General features: G+C 53.5%; 1 protein-coding gene across 1 annotated transcript in view; it reads right to left on the reverse strand.

Annotated features, from left to right (window-relative positions):
* The window catches only part of CNGB1 (cyclic nucleotide gated channel subunit beta 1), a 59563-nt gene extending 44174 nt beyond the window's left edge, over positions 1 to 15389 (reverse strand). The window contains exons 1-12 of the mRNA XM_073225802.1: positions 15355 to 15389; positions 13336 to 13481; positions 10778 to 10826; positions 10452 to 10524; positions 9577 to 9697; positions 9439 to 9481; positions 9208 to 9244; positions 7602 to 7677; positions 7301 to 7340; positions 6760 to 6919; positions 5846 to 5921; positions 5059 to 5095 (exon numbers count right to left, since the gene is read on the reverse strand). Of these exons, the coding sequence (XP_073081903.1) occupies positions 5059 to 5095; positions 5846 to 5921; positions 6760 to 6919; positions 7301 to 7340; positions 7602 to 7677; positions 9208 to 9244; positions 9439 to 9481; positions 9577 to 9697; positions 10452 to 10524; positions 10778 to 10826; positions 13336 to 13473 (850 nt within the window). The 5' untranslated portion in view covers positions 13474 to 13481; positions 15355 to 15389. The remainder of the gene's footprint in view (positions 1 to 5058; positions 5096 to 5845; positions 5922 to 6759; positions 6920 to 7300; positions 7341 to 7601; positions 7678 to 9207; positions 9245 to 9438; positions 9482 to 9576; positions 9698 to 10451; positions 10525 to 10777; positions 10827 to 13335; positions 13482 to 15354) is intronic.
* Positions 15390 to 17078: the final 1689 nt, after the last annotated feature.

The following is a 17078-nucleotide window of genomic DNA, read 5'->3' on the forward strand; positions in this document are numbered from 1 at the left end:
AAGGTTTGTGCAGAAGCAGAAACAATGTTTCTAACCACAACAGCACAGGGGTTGCAGAAAGACCAGGGCCAATGTCTGCCTTGCCACATCCAGTTGCAGGGTGGCCTGGAATGTCTCCAGGGATACAGAGAGAGCTTGCCCATTTCCTGTTCTCTAGATGCCACCCCCTGGTGACAGCATACTACATGTCCATACCATCAGCACCAGCTTCTGGGAGTCTTTCTGTCCTGGGCCTAGAGGCTCCAGCCTCCAAGGAACTTTCTGGTGGAGGTGGTCCCACCTTTATATAGGAGTCTATAATTTTCAACATCTTTTTCATATGCTCTGGTCCTGACAATGAAAACACTGTCAAGATGCAAGCTGGGCACAAGTGGGTATAGGGAAGTCTTATCAGGACCTAAGCCCACCCACAGGCAGGAGAAAGGGGAGAAAGAGGGAGATTGCCTGGAGACCAGGTATTCCCAGAGAGGTCTGGGGTCTTGGTGGCCCTGAAGCCAAGCACGAATTACTAACAGCAACTTTAACTGGAAGCTGGCCTTAAGTCTTATCTACGACTTTGGGAGTTACTGTCTATGGTGTAAAATAATGATAATGATAATGGCAGCTACATTATTGAGCACTTACTGTATGCCTAGCCTTCTGCTAAGGGATTACATGGATCAACTCAACCAGTCCCCACATCACCCTTCTAAGGTGGGAATAGTTTTTACCCCCATTTTCTTCCCCCTGTTTTATACACAATTCCCCATTGTACAGATGAGCAATCCGCTACAAAGGTTATATGAGTTGCTTTCCATGTGCCGGCCTGGCTGCTTTCCCAGAGTTGCCTCCCCTGCTCCTGCCTCCCGGCTTCTAGGTACAGACTTTATCCTTCCCTGTCTGCCCCCCAGGGGAGGCTCCCACACACATTCTGGACTCTTCCTGCCCTGCAAGCACCGTGGGGTTTGACCAAGGAAGCTCTTCTGAGTGTGGCTTCGAATCCAGTGGGGGGGCATGTTGTATGTGTCATTCTATGTGACTGCCCAGCAATAGTGTAGTGTCTCCACTGCTAGAAGCCTCTTGAGGTGCAAGTCCCCCCACAGAGCAGGGGGAATTAGAGGACAGAACATCCCTTAGCCTGTGAGCTCGTTAGCTTTCCCAGCAACCCCGCAGGGTGAGTACAGCACTCCCCACGTAATAGACCAGAGAGACTGCTCAGAGAGGCTGAGTGACTTGTCCAAGGCCACACAGGACAGCAGAGGCAGTGCCTGTCCCCCGACTCCTGTTTCCCTGGTGTGCTGTCCCAGGTGATAAACATGCCCCATGAATGCAGCCCTCCCCACAACACTGCACCTGTGGCTGCTCCACGATGGGCACTGAGTGAGCCCAGCGCTTGGCGTCCTGAAAAGTAGATGCCATCCTTGCTTACATCCTGGCTTTCCTTTTTATTACCATTTCTTTTTACATACTGTTTAGTGAGTAGGTGTTTTACAAGCATTTCCTCCATTCATTTCTGTGCCAGGCCTGCAAGCCATGCTCTGAACTGTCCCTATTTTACCTACAAAGATTCTACAGCTCTGAGAATGGTGGCCAAGGCATCAGGGGGGCAGGTGTGGCATGCTCCCCCACACTCACCCCGGGCACGGCCCCAAGCAGACCTGGAGAAGGAGCTGCCGTCCCGCCCCTGGGCCCCCGAGCCTCTCCCTGCAGGCATATGATCCACAGCTCTCCTGGCTTTTCCAGAGCCCCACTTGGATGCCCAGGGCACAGACAGGGCCACCAAAGCACTGTGGGTACCCAAGCTCATAGGAAACTGCTGTCTCATCTGGGCCTTAAACTTTGCCCCTGGAGTCCCTCATGGGCACACCACCTCCTGGACAGCATGCTCTCTGCCACGTAGGATGATCCTCAGGGCAGCTGAATGGGGTTCTGACTCCAGCAGTGAAGGCCATCAGCCCCACCTGGGAAAGGAGCTCCAGTGTCCAGGACCAGCAGGCAGGAAGCCAGAGGCAGGGACTCTAGGCCAAGGTGCCACCCAGACCCTGGGGTGCTGGCAAAGCCCAAGCCTTGGCTCGAGGCCTCCAGCCTCTCTGGCAGGCCTGGCTCCCAGGCGCTTCAGATCTGGCCCAAAGTCCCTGCTTGGTTCACTTTCCCACCTCCAATGTTTGGTCAGCCTCAGAGAATCTGTGTGCGGCCACTCCCCTGCTCACCCACCTTCCATGGCTCCCCATTGCCTACAGCCTCTCCCCTAAAACCAGGCCCTGACTTTTCTAGTTTCACCTTATGCATCAAGGACTCAGGATTAGCCAAGAGCCTGCCCCTCTCCCTCTCCTGCCCCAGGCATTGGCTCACTTTATTCCCTTACCGGATTGCCCTCCCTTCACCTATACAGCCAGGGCAATGGTGTAAATGGGTAAAGTAGAGCATGCCACCTGCCCTCAAGTGGCAGCTGTTGCTCAGACAGTCCCTACAAGCATACGTGGTCCTTTACAGCTGGATATTCCTAGTCTGGTGAAGGGTCAGACTTTCTTCAGCAAAACCAGCTGATTTTTAAATGTTGGTAACTAATTTTCATTTTAATGTCACTCCTTGCCCCAAACACAGACATCTGTGGGCCCGCTGGCTCAGAACCCCTGGTCAGCTCCTCATTCCTGCAACCCCAATACCATAGGCCATAGCCTATTTAATGCACCCACTTTTCAAACCTAAGTACTCATTGTAGGTTTACTGGAAGCAATAATATCGTGCAATCACAGGTTTGATGTGCTAATTTATGCTTTTTAATGTTAATGAAAGCATTTGTTCAGGCCCCCAACTTTTGAAGGGTGAGAGCATGGCCAGGCCTAAGGAGATCCTCTTCTAGGAAAACCTGTGTCCCATGGGAGTACCAGCTGTGCCCCGCACCCTGCTAAGGGCTCTGCCGGCAACCTCTCCAGAGTCCTCGCCAGGCTTGCCCACAGCCTTTGGTGGGAAGTCCTCCCTGCTGTCTAGCCTAAATGCCACTGGCTGCCTTGGCTGACCTGCCCCTTGCTCTGGTGGAAGGTGGCGGCCTTGGTCCCAGAGAGGCGGCTCAGGGACTGGCTCCCCCCATCCTGCCTGGGAGCACGGGGTGGGGCAGAGGATCAAGGAGGGTGGGGGCTCACAGCCACCTCCTTCCCCCTCTCCTGCAGGTCTTCTCTTCAGGGCACCCTTCTTTCCTTCCATCCATCTGTCCGTTTGTCCATCTGCGCTCTCCTAGGCTCCCTTCCCCCTTGTTTCAGAGGCCTCCAGCTGCTGCCACCCCTGAAACAAAGGAGAAGACAGAAGGATGGGTGGCTGGGTGGACAGGCGGAGGGAATGAACGAGTGTGTGCCCTGCTGGGTGAAGGACAGGGAGGCTGGGGGCCCGAGGGGGGAGAAGGGGAGGGACTCTCATCCCCAGCCCCTCAGGATCCCCCCAAAATATATATCCAAGTCCTCACCCCTGTCCCTGTGAGCATGACCTCATTTGAAAACAATTTGCAGATGTCATTAGTTAAGGATCTCAAAATGAGATTATCCTGGATTTAGGGTGGGCCCTACACTCCATGACTATGTCCTTATAAGATGGGGAGAGGGAGATTTGACAGACCCGGAGGAAAAGGCAGAGATGGGAGGGCAGCTGGCTAGAAGCCAAGGGACACCAAGGATTGCCACCAGAAGCCAGGAGGGAGGCATGCGTGGGACAGTTCCTCCCTCAGAGCCCCAGAAGAGACCAATCCTGCCAGCACTTTGACTTTAGACTCCTGAACCATGAGAGACTATATTTTTGTTCTTTGAAAGGTGCCCAGTGTGTGGTCCTTTGTCCTGACAGCCCTGGAAACGATTGCACCCCAATGCCTGGCCCGTGCTGAGTTGGCCGTTGCTAACCAGCACCACCCTCGCCCTCACACTCTGCTACAGTGGCCTGAGTCCTGCCTCCTTCCCAAGGAGGACAGGAGGGGCCAGGGACCTGGAAGAGGTGGGGTCTCTGCTCCCAGGAAGGTTGTGTCTTCCTTTATCCTTGTCCTGACTGTACAGCTGCTGCTAGGCCCAGTGGATGCTAGCTGCTGCTCCTTGACAACCTGCTCTGTGACCTTGGGCATGCATCTGTGCTCTGCCTGCCCAAGAGCCCCGGGAGTCCCTGCTCTGTGCCCTCCAGGGGGCCATGGCTCCCCGAGACTAAGCAGCCCTACTCTGAGGCCTCCCGCCACAAAGCCATCACAGTTACACAAACCAGGTTGCCTCCCACGGCCGCTCTGTCAGACTCGAGCTCCACTGTCGGCCAGCCTGTGGCTCCAGGTCGCAGTGGCCATCCCATGCCAGAATGCTCACAAAGACCACTATGGGCCTAACGGCCACCACACACAAGTGCCGAACCTGCTCTGCTCACCTCCAGAACTCATCACAGGCCGGGTGCCTAGAAGGCCCTCCACGATGAGTGTGAGTGAATGAATGCCCTGTATGCCACATGCTTTTTCTGAGGCCTTGAAATGCAGGAAGAGCAGATTTTCTGGCCTCACCCTCTCCTCCTGGTCTCAATTTGTCTCCCAGTCCTGGTGCAGGGCTGGGATAAACGGAGTACACTCCACCCAACAGCCACAGGTGAGAGGACGGCCTCCTAGCTCAAAGGAGCTGGGGTCCACGGGGTCTAATTCCCCCAGGGAGACCCGTCCCTCTCATCTCACCCCCAACCAGAGACTGTTTAGCCAAACCCACCGGCCCAGCTGCCAGAAGTCAGTGAGGAGCTCTCTCTAGGTGTTCCCAGCAGGAAGGGGTCCCACACACCTCGGCCTCAGAACTGTTTTCTCTGGATAGAAACAGGAAGGCAGGCAAGGTTCCCCTACCACGGCTCCCCCAAGCCTCCAGAGGAGCCTCCAGCCACCACCTGGCTCTGGGGACTAGGCCAGGCTGACCTGCGGTGGGGGCTGCAGAGCATGGGTTCCCAGCTACAGGTCAGAAGACCGTGCCCCCTGAAAAGTCCTGGCCAGAGACAGCCCCACTGCCCTGATACCCAGACCGAGCAATACCCTACCCTCCCCAACCAGATATGTATACAATGACCCACTAATGTGTCACTTACTGGTCTGCACATCACACACCACAGGGGAGTCAGGCTCCTGCATGGAGAGAGAAAGGAGAAAGTTGCTTCAACCACCCCTCTGGGATGCACAGGAGCAAGGTTTTCCTCATCTCCTACCCGGGACACCAGCGAAAGATCCCACTGCCTCAGGCTCGATTTGTCCCAGCTTCTCTCTCACCTCAGAGGTCGCCCTTGGCTCCAGTCACTCTCCTAGCAGGATCACCACTTGGGCCCACCTCAGCTCCTTTGCCCATGCTGGGCCTCCTACCTGGAATGTCCCCCCCACTTCTGTTGTCTGTGTGTGAAAAACCCCCTGCCCGCCTCCCTGGGGGTCGTCTCAAAGCTCCATCTGCACTCAGGCCTTTCTTGGCCAGCACCACACCAACACCTGCCCATCCCTCTCCTCCGAGACCCCTCCTCTCACTGAGGGCCCCTTCATCCACTGACCACGCCTGCCACTAGACCCCCGTTTCCTCCTCTTGGGAAATCCCAAAGCTCTGCTTCCTCTGCCACCACAGAAGCCACATGAACACAGAGCCTGAGAGCTCGGCCTGCAGGGGAGGAAACTCTGGGACCTCCTGTCTCCCTCCTACTGCAGCACTTCTCAGCCCTCCGGCCATGGTGACTGAAGAGTATGTGTGGAATATGAGTCATGCAGGAAGGCAGACTGGGTGCGCTGGGCTCCTACTGCAGGCTCCCTTTTCCCTCTGTGCCCCCCCATGCCTGAGTACCCAAGATCCCTCCCACCCCCACCCCAAGCCCTCACCACCCCCAGCCCAGCACCAACCTGTTCCCCAGCCTTTCCATGAGGCACTGGCTGTGGCAGGGCCATGTCCAGCCTGTGCAAGAGCCATGCCACCAACCTGCAAGTGGGGGAGAGTTCGTGGGGAAACTGAGACCAGAGTCAGTTCCCTCCCAAAGCAGACATCAGCCTGCCAGAAGGCAGACCAGAACCCAGTTCTCCAGCCCTGAAGACCATTGCCCCCTACCCCCTCCCCTCAGCTTCCTTAGGCAGGCTCCTGGCTGCTGCTCAGACCTCAATGAGTAACTCAGTTTCCCCAGGCCCCCAGAGGGCATTTCAGGCCCTTCACACTCTGTCAGGGGTCAAGCATTTGGCAGTACCTATCCTGATTTTAAATGCATGTATCCTAAAAAAATAAATTAAAAAAAATGGATGTATCCTTTGGCCCAACAACCCCATATCCTCTGATTTGTCCTACAGATTAACTTGTGCTTGTGTGAAATGATGCCTCTACAAGGCTGCTGGTTACAGCAAAAGAGTGTTGAATGCAGCAAAAAACAAACCCATATGTCCACTGAATGGTTAAATAAAGCTGGTGCATCTATACAGTGGAGCACTATGGAGCCATTGAAAGAATGAAGCAGACCTATATGTACAAAACCACTTCTAAGATACATTTTTAGGTGGAAAAAGCAAGATGCAGAACAGTATGTATAGTTGGCAGGTTTTGGGTGTTTAAAGGAGCAATGTGCTCCCAAGCTTGTCTGTGCACAGAAACTGTGTGGAAGGATGAGAAGCTGACTTGCGGGCACCCTGGGAAGGGGCACTGGGAACCCCTTTGTATTTTCTCCCAGGTGCATGTGTTACTCTTGTAACTTAATAAGCTAGTGTGGTGAAGGCTGAGTGTTGGGCTGAGACAAGGCACCGATCTTGCTCCCCATGGGAGGTGTGGGACTCACCTGGCAGGGTCCCCCGGGGGCAGCAGGGAGGAAGCCTGGAGACCGGGCTGGGGCTCTGGAGTAGGCTCCTCCTCAGGCTCTGGGGGGCCAGAAGTGGGCAAGTGGGGGCTCTCTGGGGCCTGCAGCATAGGCTCCTTTTCCAAGGGGGATTCTGGGGGCTCTAAGCAGGAGGAAGAGTCAGAAGCTAGAGATGATGTGGTGAGGCTCCTTGTGACCCCCTCAAGGGCTCAAGGACCAGGTTTGAGGTGCCCACATGACTAAGTGGGGAGTCCCTTGGGACCATTCCAACTACGCCTATCATCAGACAGACCTGGAACTGAGGCACAGGGGACTTGTCAAAGACCTCCCAAAGCTGTCCCAGGCCACCAGCTTCCCAGCCTGGACCGGGGTGAGGTTCCAGGGCCCACTACAACAGCCTTCTCCCTGCAAGCCCTGAACCCCTTCCTAGCCTGGGTGGGAGCTCAGGTCCTCACCCAGGATCTCTCAGACCCCGGTTATACCCCCAGCCCAGGCAGCCCCTCCCCATGTCCCCTCCCTGTACCTGGGACCAAAGCAGCCTCTGCAGTCTCCTGTCCCCAGCCCTGGATCACAAACGGGATGAGGTCACGGAGTGAGCACACCCCGGGCATTCCCTGCCTGGCCAGCTGTGCCCCGTCCTTCCCCTGAATCCCCCTGCCCCTCTTGCAGTCGCTTCTACCCATGAAGGACCCTCCAGGAAGGAAAGCACCCACTCTGTGAGACCGCAGGGGTGGGGATAGCCCGCCGGAGTAGACAGGCCCTTCCCAGGCCCCAGAAACTCTCCCAGGGGGTCCACTGCCTGCTCCCCTTTTCCCTCGACTTACCTCAGAGGCTTTTGGAGGCTGAGGTAGCACTTTCTCCAGACTCTGCTCAAGCCACCTGAGCAGCCAGGGCCTGGGCCTGTAGGGGGACAGGTGGGTTAGCAGAGTGGCCTAGCCACACTGTCTAGACCGCCTACTTGGGTCCCGCCTCACCAGCCCTTCGTTGTCCTCACACCTCTGCACAGCATGAGATGTTTGGATGTTTTCAAAGGCTCTCAGGTGGTGAGGGACTTCCAGCAACCTCAGATTCAGACTCAGGGCTGGACCAGCCTCAGGACAAGAGGCCCAGGCTTGGCCTCATGGCCACATGAGGACTGGGGGCTGCTTGGAGACCCCTGAGGCATGGGGGGCTCCATGTGACTAGGACAGATAGGTCTGGTTTCGTGTGTCTGGGTGCAGTGCAGTCACATAGGGCCCCACGCTTAGAAGGGCCTGTTTTGGTTTAATGCTCTGTTGTTGCAGTGTTAACCCTTCATCATTTTTTAAAAGTAGTCCTGCATTTTCATTTTGCACTGGGCCCCACAAATTATGTAGCTGGTCCTGGGGCAAATGTTAGGTCCCAGATACATCTAGCCTCCAGGCAGCTCCTCCCTTTTGAGAGAACTCCATGTTAGAGGAGGACCTTACCACCCAGGTATGGCCCCCCCAAAATGCTGGAAAGTCCTCCGAGTGCCTTCATCTTAAATCGTTTTGCTGGTCCCACAAGTCAGCCGAGTGGCCCTGGGCACCCCTGGTCTGGGTGGCTTCTAGGGAACAAAAGAAGGACTACAGAGAGAGCCAGAGTGATGCATGAATACATGGAGTTGTGAATGTGTAATTCATTAACTCATCCATGTGCTGAGTCCTTGCTATGGGAGGCCCTGGGGGTTCAGCAGTCACCAGGACAAGAGTGTAAAGAAGGGATGAGGGAAGGAAGCAAGGGGGAACCGAAGGGCTGGAATGAGTGGAGGGGAAAGCACGACTCTGGATTCCCAGCAGAGATTGCAAACTGGATGCTTCTGGCTTCTTTTGGGGGGCCCACAGTACTCTGGAAACTTCAATTAGTTGGCAATGTCTAAAAATTAAAGATTTTATATAAAAACCCAAATTTCTAGCTTCTCTTGAAAAACTGGTGTAGCTGGCCTCACTGGGCCCACACTTCCAGGCAGAAGATGCTGGAGCTGAGCAGGGCACCTTCCTGGAGGAAGACACTTGCCACAGTCTTCACCCAGCCTGCCAACAAGGAGATGACAAGGAGCCCCACACCTCGGGCAGCTCTGAGAAGTTCTGCAGCTGAGGCCAAGCTGGGCACCCCTGTGCCCCCCACAGTGGCCTGGGTCCTGCCTCTGGTCTCCACACAGCACCCACCCGCCTGTGAGCAGCTCAGCCATACGTTCCCCCACCCCGACCATCTGGGGCTCTCCCAGGAACAAGCACAACAAACCATGGGCAGCAATAGGGGCCATTGCCCCAATACATGGATGAGAGGCCAGGCCAGGGTCACACACTGAGGTGGTGGACCTGGTTCCTGAGCCTGAGACCTTTGGCTCTGGGCACACTGCTCCCCCATCATACACACTACAGATGAACTCAAGGGCTCCCAAAGCGGTGCTCAGAGACAGCTACTCACCCTGTGTCCTGAGCCCCGGTGGCCTCTTTGGGTCCATCTGCAGAAGAAAGGAAGGTGGTCAGCAGTATGAGGCCTTCTCAGAGCCCGCTGGTCAGCCTGACTCAAACCCAGTTTGCAACCTGGAGCCAGTCAGATGAGAAGCTCTGGCCTGTGGCCTCTCCAGGGGGCAGTGCCCATTCCAACCTCCCCTGAATCCCACCACTGAAAAGCCATCCTCACTCCTGGCCTTACCTGAGCCCCCAGCGCTGCGGTGCCCAAGGACTTGCGCCTCTGCCTGCCAGGACAGACAGGTGTGAGCAGACAACCAGGTGCATCAGCCCAGCCTGCCCCTTCCCCACCGTCCCACCCTGCTCCCCGCCCCAGCAGTACCTGAGCAAGGCCCTCCAAGCCAGCAGCAGTGCTCAGGGCTTGCCCGCCACCATAGACAGGCTGCGGGATAACCTTCTCCACACGCTTGCTGAGCCAGGTCAGCACCCAGCCTCTGGGACTGCTGAAATACAGAATTACCAGCCCAGCCTCAATGTCCCCAGCGCCTCCCTGGTCTGAGTGATAGTCCACAGTGTCCAAAAGAAATTGGTTTGAGTAGCTCTACCTTCCCCCATAAGACTTCAGACATAGCACCTCCCTTAAGTCTTTCTTTGTGAAAAATGGGGGACACCAACCCTCCATGAAGCCAGGCAGGCCAGTGCCATCCTGAGGCCACCCTGTCAGCTGCTCAGCACAGAGCAGGGCAGCTCTATCAAGCCGCTCCCACCTGAGCCTGGCTCCTGGGGTCCCCGTCCTGCACTTGGCCCACATCCTGTGCTCCCTGAGGGTCCCCGTTGGGTGCTTCCTTGTGGCTGAGATGGGTCAGCCCAAATGTGACAGTCACAGACTCTCTGTCTGAGGCTAGCCCCTCAGATAAGCACCAATGGTCTAAACTGTTTGAGCCAACTGGGAGATTTCATGGAAAAGTCTGGATTTCTGGCTTTGTAGGGAAAACAGAAGTTCTGGCCACACTGGATCTACATTTCTCCCAGACACTGAGGACCCTGGCCCCACCCTCCATTTCTCTCGGTCACATTGCCCATTTGGCCCAAGAGACCTCCACTTCTGCCTGAGGCTCCCTTCAGCCAGTTTCCAGGATGTTCAGGCCTTTTGCTGAATGACTGACGGCCTGGGAGCAGTGCTGGTCCGTGACGCTCAGGGGTTCCCAGCTTGGCCGTGAGGAACTGGCCCTGACAAGAGGGGAGGTGGTGTAGTACCTGTTCACTTGAGGAACCACAGCGACCTGGGCCTGGTGGTTTGTGGGCAGAGTAGGGGCAGCCTCCTGGATTTCTGGAAAAGAGTCCCTCATATTTAGAGCTAGAGCCTCAGAGGGGCCCATTTCTACCCTACTGGGCAGGCCAAGTCAGAGGCAAGGGAGAGGGGAGAACCCCCCAGGGATCAGAAGGCTCAGCTCAGCTGAAAAGTTCCCAGGCTCCCACTCTCAGCTTCTCTGAGCCTCGGTTTCCTCATCTGTGAAATGGGCCTGCCATCTTCACTGCAAAGCTCTGAGGGAGAACCAGCCCCTCCCCGCTGCGCAGCTCACCTTGAGGGCCTGTGTCAGCTGCAGCCTCTTCCTCCCTCTCGAGTGGCTCCTCAGGTGGCAGGAGGATTCAAACAGGACCACGTAAGCCTCAGTCAGACAGCCTGGTTCAGGCAGGAGCAGTCTCTGGCCCACCCACGAGGGAACCCCCCACACCTCACAGGACCAAACGACTCCCTTCTCACAGTCTTCTCTGTAAGTCAGGAGCCTCACCTCCACCTGTGACATTCTCTTCCTCCCAGACCCTGGGTCCCTCAACCAGGGCAGGGCCCTCACACCCCAGAGGTGGCCCCCAGGCCTATTGCACCCCCCAGGAAGCTGCCTGAGAAGAGGGAGGAATGTTAGAGAGAGTTATGAAGCCTTGGGGCAAGCTGAGAGGAGGAGAGAGGTGAGAGGAGCCCACCAAACACCCAGCCCCCAGTCCTCCCTCTCCTTCTGGGCCAAACTTTCCATTCTCCTCCAGAAGCAGGTGGCATTCAGCTTCTGCAGCTACACCTCCTGCTATTGTGTGCACATGTGTGTATATACAAATGTGCATGTGTGTACATACACACCAACATGTGTCTGCCACTCTCTCATGCATTTACATATATGAGCAGACACATGCATATGTGAGCACATGTGTGTATGTGCAGTGATACAAAGATATGTGTATACACAATGCATACATACACAGACACAAAAATAAGTGTACCTGCCCACACATGCACTGTACATACAAGACACAAAGCATATGTGCATATATACATTTGCATATATACACACAGATATTTGCACCCACACATGCACATATACACTCTCAGTCACGTAAGCATAGGCATATACGCACATATACATGCTTACTCGCACTGTCACACACATATTCATGAACACATCATTTCATATGTATACCAATGCAATCAAATACATACACAGATTAATATACTGTACAGACACACAAACATGTGCATATGCACATATATATGCATGTATACCTGCACACCCAAAGCTCTGCTTCTGAACACACATAATACATGAACATACACTCAGAGAGATATAAAATATGTATATGTACAAACATGTCCATATGCACATATACACCTACATGCACAGATTCTCAAACATGTGCATACATGCACAAAGCATGGATATACTCACAGACTCAGAAACATGTGCATGCACATACACTTAGACACACTAGTATGCTCCACACACATGGAACTACAAACACGTGAATGCATGTGCATGTGAACACACATGTGCATACATGCACATGTGTGTAAATATGCCTTGTTCACGCACTGTAATTTGCTGGTACACATGTAGGCCAGGCATACCACTAGGGACATGAGGCTCACACATATGTACATACACATGTGTTCACATGCAGACACATGCACGTAGATCCTATATCTAGGTAGTTCTATACCCACTGACAGTCTTTCCTCTCCCAGGAATGCCCCACCTCTTCATCTCCTCCACAGTTACAATCTGGCCCAGCCCAATGTGTCTAGGAAACACTCCCCACCATCTCCCAAGTACCAAAGTTACGATGATTCTCTCCCTCCTCTGAGCAACCGGAGTTCTCAGTCTGATACGCCTATTTGGCCCTCCCAGAAGGGCAGAGTGAGGCCAGTGTTGGAGCTCACCACATTTCCTCAACATCCCCGTCTCCTGATAGAATGAATGCCCTGACTGGCTACGTGTCTGCAGATCCCCAGGGGCAATGCCACATTCATCACTGTGCTCCCAGCATTGTGCCCAGGCCTGGCATTAATTAGAAGCTAACTCAAATCTATCTAATTGAGCCTCTGAATTAGCTGTCATCAGGCTCCTGAACAGATGGGCTGCAGAACTGGAAAATTTTGAAGTGCTTGAAGGAAAATTATAGAGCAATGCTGCTCTGAGTATGATCCATGAATCAGTGTCAGTCTGCTAACTGTTACTGGTATACAATGAATAAGCAGTTCACACCAGAATGTACACCAACACACTGTTTGCTTCATGGAGAAAGTCTTCCTACAAAACAAATGCCACCTGAAGTAAGCAGTCAGCCTGGTGATACAGTAAATTTTAATTTAAATTCTGGCCAGCTGCTAATCTCAGATGGACTGCTAACAAGTAGTTGTAGAGGGTAAGGGGAACTGGCTACTTTGAGTACCTCTGTTCTAGACTCTAGAGGTTGGCAAACAATGGCTCATGGATCAAATCGGGCATCCTGCTTGTTTTTGTAAATAAAATTTTATGGAAACACAACCATGTTCATTCATTTAAATATTGCCCTTAGCTGCTTTCATATTACAAGGACTGAGTTGAATAATTAATAGAGATGGCATGGCCCACAAAGCCTAAAATATTTACTATCTAGCCTTTTACAGAAAAAGCCTTCAGCAAGTGCTCTCCACTGTCCAGGCTCAGTTTCCTCACTTTGTACAATGAGGGTGCCAGACCAGGCGACCTCCACATTTCCTTCAGGCTCCAACTTTCTCTGTTGTGGAAGGTGCATGAGGGGCAGCTGATGCAAGCTGGGGCTTCCCTGGGCAGCAAGGCGAGCGTGCCCCTCCTCGCCCTCCGCTTCTTACCAGGGCCTCATCCCTGAGCTCAGCCTCCTCAGGGGCTGCTTCAGGCTCCTGCTCCGGTGCCAACTCCTCCTCCTCCTGCTTGGTCTTCTGAGGTGTCCCTGGGGGTTGAGGCAGCACTTTCTGGACCCAGCCCAACATCCTGACACCTGTAGGGGACAGAGGCTTTAGGCCTCCCCAGAGTGCTCACAGTTTCTCCCACCATTTGAGGGCCGCTTCTGTGGGTTACACATACCCTTTTCTCTCATTATCTTTAAACATGTTTTTGCAATTACATCTCCAGGTATTCACCTTATAGAAATACTCAAGCCCCAAACATGTGTATAAAGAAGTTGGTTACAACAGTGTTATGGCCAAAGATAAAAAAGAAAACACCCAAATATGCATCAGTAGGAAACTGCGAAGTACATAAATGTTTATCTGTAAGAGGGGCACATAGTAAATAAATTATAGTACATCCAGTAATGGAATACTATGGAGCCATTTAAAAAAAGAAGTAGATCTATTTGAACTAACATGGAAAGATACACACGCTCTGGACTTCAGTCTTGAGCAAATCAGTTGAACTCTCCATGCCTCAGTTTGCTTGTCTGCAAAATAGGGATGTTAATAGCACCTCTCTTGTAGAGATAATTATCAGGATAAAATAAACTTATAAGAATAGCTACTGGCACACACTGAGAGTTTAATAAATGTTGACTGTGACTATTATTTGGTGAGAGGCAAAATCATTAATTGTAGCCTATCATGTTCAACATAATTATAAATTTTTAAAAATATATTATGAGTAGCATATGAATGGGAAATCATTTTTATTTAATGTAAGATAAAAATTATCCTATTTCATGCTTAAAAAATTTTAAAGACAAAATGTGTAAACTCCCAGTCCTGGAGGGGCCCTTCTGAGGCAATGCCCCACCCCTACCCCAGCCACGGGGGACAGCTTCTCTGCTGCTCCCCTGCCAGGGACCCTGCCTGGCCCCAGGCTGAAAAGAGTAGGCACAAGGCCGAGGATGCCTGCCCCAGAGCCCAGCTTCCACAGCTCCTGCACTTCTGCTCACAGCTCTGACCTCTGTCCCCACTCCAGCCTCAGCAACCCAGCTTCTCCTATGAGGCTGGGGCAGGGACACAACTCTGAGTGGCGAGTCAAAAAGGTGAACTTGGGCCAGAAATGACCTCTCTGGCCTTCCATTTCCTTGTTGGGTGTGGTATAGACCCAGTAGTTGCAAAGGTTGGTAGAACCCAAGGTTACATATTTAGGGCAGCAGATTCCACCAACCCCAGCCAACCATAGGCAGGCATGAGCCAAAACTGAGCTAAGTGCTGTCCATGATCCACTCATCCTAGTTCTCACATTTCCAACCCGGCCTCAGGAAAATAAATATTTCATCCCCATTTTACAGCTAAGGAAATGGAGGCTCAGAGAGGTCAGTAAGTGGCCAAGCTGAGTTTACATGCAGGTCTGCCTGACTCCGTATGTCCCACATCTACCCCCAGTGGTACTAACATTTGCCCAGGCCAGTCCTACAAACCCCGTCCCAACAGGCAGCAACTCTGGCTTGTGTTTCTAAACCTTCTGGAAATGACTAGGGAAGCCTTCCCCATTCCCAATTTTTCTTCTTCCCCCAGCCCCAGCCATTCCTCCCAGATGGGAACATTTGCAAGTCCCTCCCATCTTTTCGCCAGGTCCCTGCTGATTCCTTGCTGTGGAGGGAGGCCGGATGGGAAGGGGCACTGAGAGTGGTAGTCCAAGGCAGTTATGGTGCCTGACCACCAGCTGTTCAGAATCTTCTGGGAAGCTGGTGAAAATACAGATTCCTCAGCCTTGCTAAACCCTCTGCATGACCTGGAACCTGCATTTCACAAGCTGCCTTGAAGATCCACTAAGGTTTGAGTCCCACTGGGAAGAAGGAAGCCCAAGTTTCCAGCCTTGCCCGGTTCTCCATGTCTAAATGCCTTGCTGGACGGAGAGCACAGGGTCCCATCAGGGTCCCACTGAACCACCACCCCATCCTGAGTTACCTGTTCTGATGCTAACCACCAGCCAGGAATTGCCTTCTCACTGCCTCTGGCAGCTGGCCTCTCAGGCACAGGGGGGATTAATTGGCAGCAGCCAGGCCGTGTGCAAAGGATTAGCAGGTGCTGAACAGAGGTGGGGAGTGGAAGAGAGGAGGTTGATGCTCAGGAAGCCAGCAGCTACTCTCCAGGGGATCTAGGCCCCAGAGAAGAAGCCTCATGTGGTCTTGGTTTGGGGCACCATGAGTTGCCAGGGGATCTGCCCAGCTACCTGGGCCTTGGTTCCCCACACACCTTGGCCAAGCCACAGAGTGGTGGGAAAACAGTGTGGAGTCCCCATATGATTCTGGAAGACTCCTCAGGGTGGCAAGGGCTTATCAGCCCTCAGTCAGCAGCAGCTGGAGGCACACCCCAGCTCCCCAGCCCCAATGCCGGGCTCGAGCAGAGTCTCCCTAGCCCAGAGTCTTGGGCAGCGTAGGTGGGGTCTCAACAGCCCCAGTCTTGGACCTAAAGAATGGCTGGGTCCCCAGGGCTGGGCCTTTAGGAAGGATCCAAGGACTGACAGGTAACTGACTGAATCTGAGCCGACCCCCCTGAGCTAAGGGTAGACTAGAAAGGACATGGAATTCTCAGCAGAGAGGGCAAGAGGGCCAGAGGCCCAGCGAAAGGGACTCAGTGAAGTGACAGGATTGGGTGCAGAGGGAGTAGAGGGATGATAAGCAAAGGGATGGGGGCTTGACTTGATCATCTACAACTTTTCTCAAGCTCTTCCTGTGTACCTACAGCGTGCCAGCCTGGGTACATTGAGCAGGACAGGCACAGGACCTGCCTTCACAGAGCTTGCACACCAGTGGAGGAGGTAGAAATAAAAAAGACTAACAATGAATAAAGAAATATTGCAAAGTATGCTGAGTGCCATAAAGGAAACAAACAGGGTAGAGACATGTGCAGCAGTGGGTAGAGGGGTGTAGGCAGGCAAGAGGTAGATATTTAAGATGAGCCATGAAAAGCAAGATCTGAGTGAATGGTGCTCCAGGCAGAGGACACTGCAAGGGTGAAAGTCCTGAGACTGGAATGAGCTTGGATGCTCCTGAGAAACAGGGAAGGGCTGGGAGCTCAGGGGATGCAGGGGAGAGTGGTGGGCCAGAGAAAGGCCAGGATGGATCACGTAGGGCCTGTAAGCCATGGTAAAAAGATTGGGCATTAGGTGATGGACTAAGGAAGCCGTGATGGTTTGAAGACGGAACAGACATGATCTGTGTGGCTGTTGCATAGTGGGCAGAAAGCAGGAAACTGCCCATGAGGCTGCAAAGGGACAAACCAATTTGTGACTGCATAACCCCTGGGCTCTCCTTTCTGTGCCAGACCTCTATATTCACCCCCCTATCCCCACTAAGACAACTAGTGGGGGAGAATGTTCTTTCTGCCAGCAAGGCCAAATACCAATGGCAAGTTCAAGGTGGCCCCTGCCCCTCCTCTGTCAATATGCCAGGACGCAGGGGTCAGGGCTCCTGGCCATGGTATCTTCAGCCAGGCCCCGGCAGGAGCAGTGATCTGTGCCTGGGCCTGTGTCATCACTTGACGGAAGCCAGTGCAAAGAAGAAAGGGGCTTGGACTAGGCAGGTGGCAGCAGAGATAGAAAGGGGAGGACAAGGAAAAGGGACATGTGGAGGGTGCTCAGTTTGGCAACTGGTGTCCTTTACAGAAAAGAGGAAGCCTGTGGCTGGTGG

Source organism: Manis javanica, chromosome 17 (genome assembly GCF_040802235.1).
Source record: "Manis javanica isolate MJ-LG chromosome 17, MJ_LKY, whole genome shotgun sequence".
Classification (NCBI taxonomy): Eukaryota; Metazoa; Chordata; class Mammalia; order Pholidota; family Manidae; genus Manis; species Manis javanica.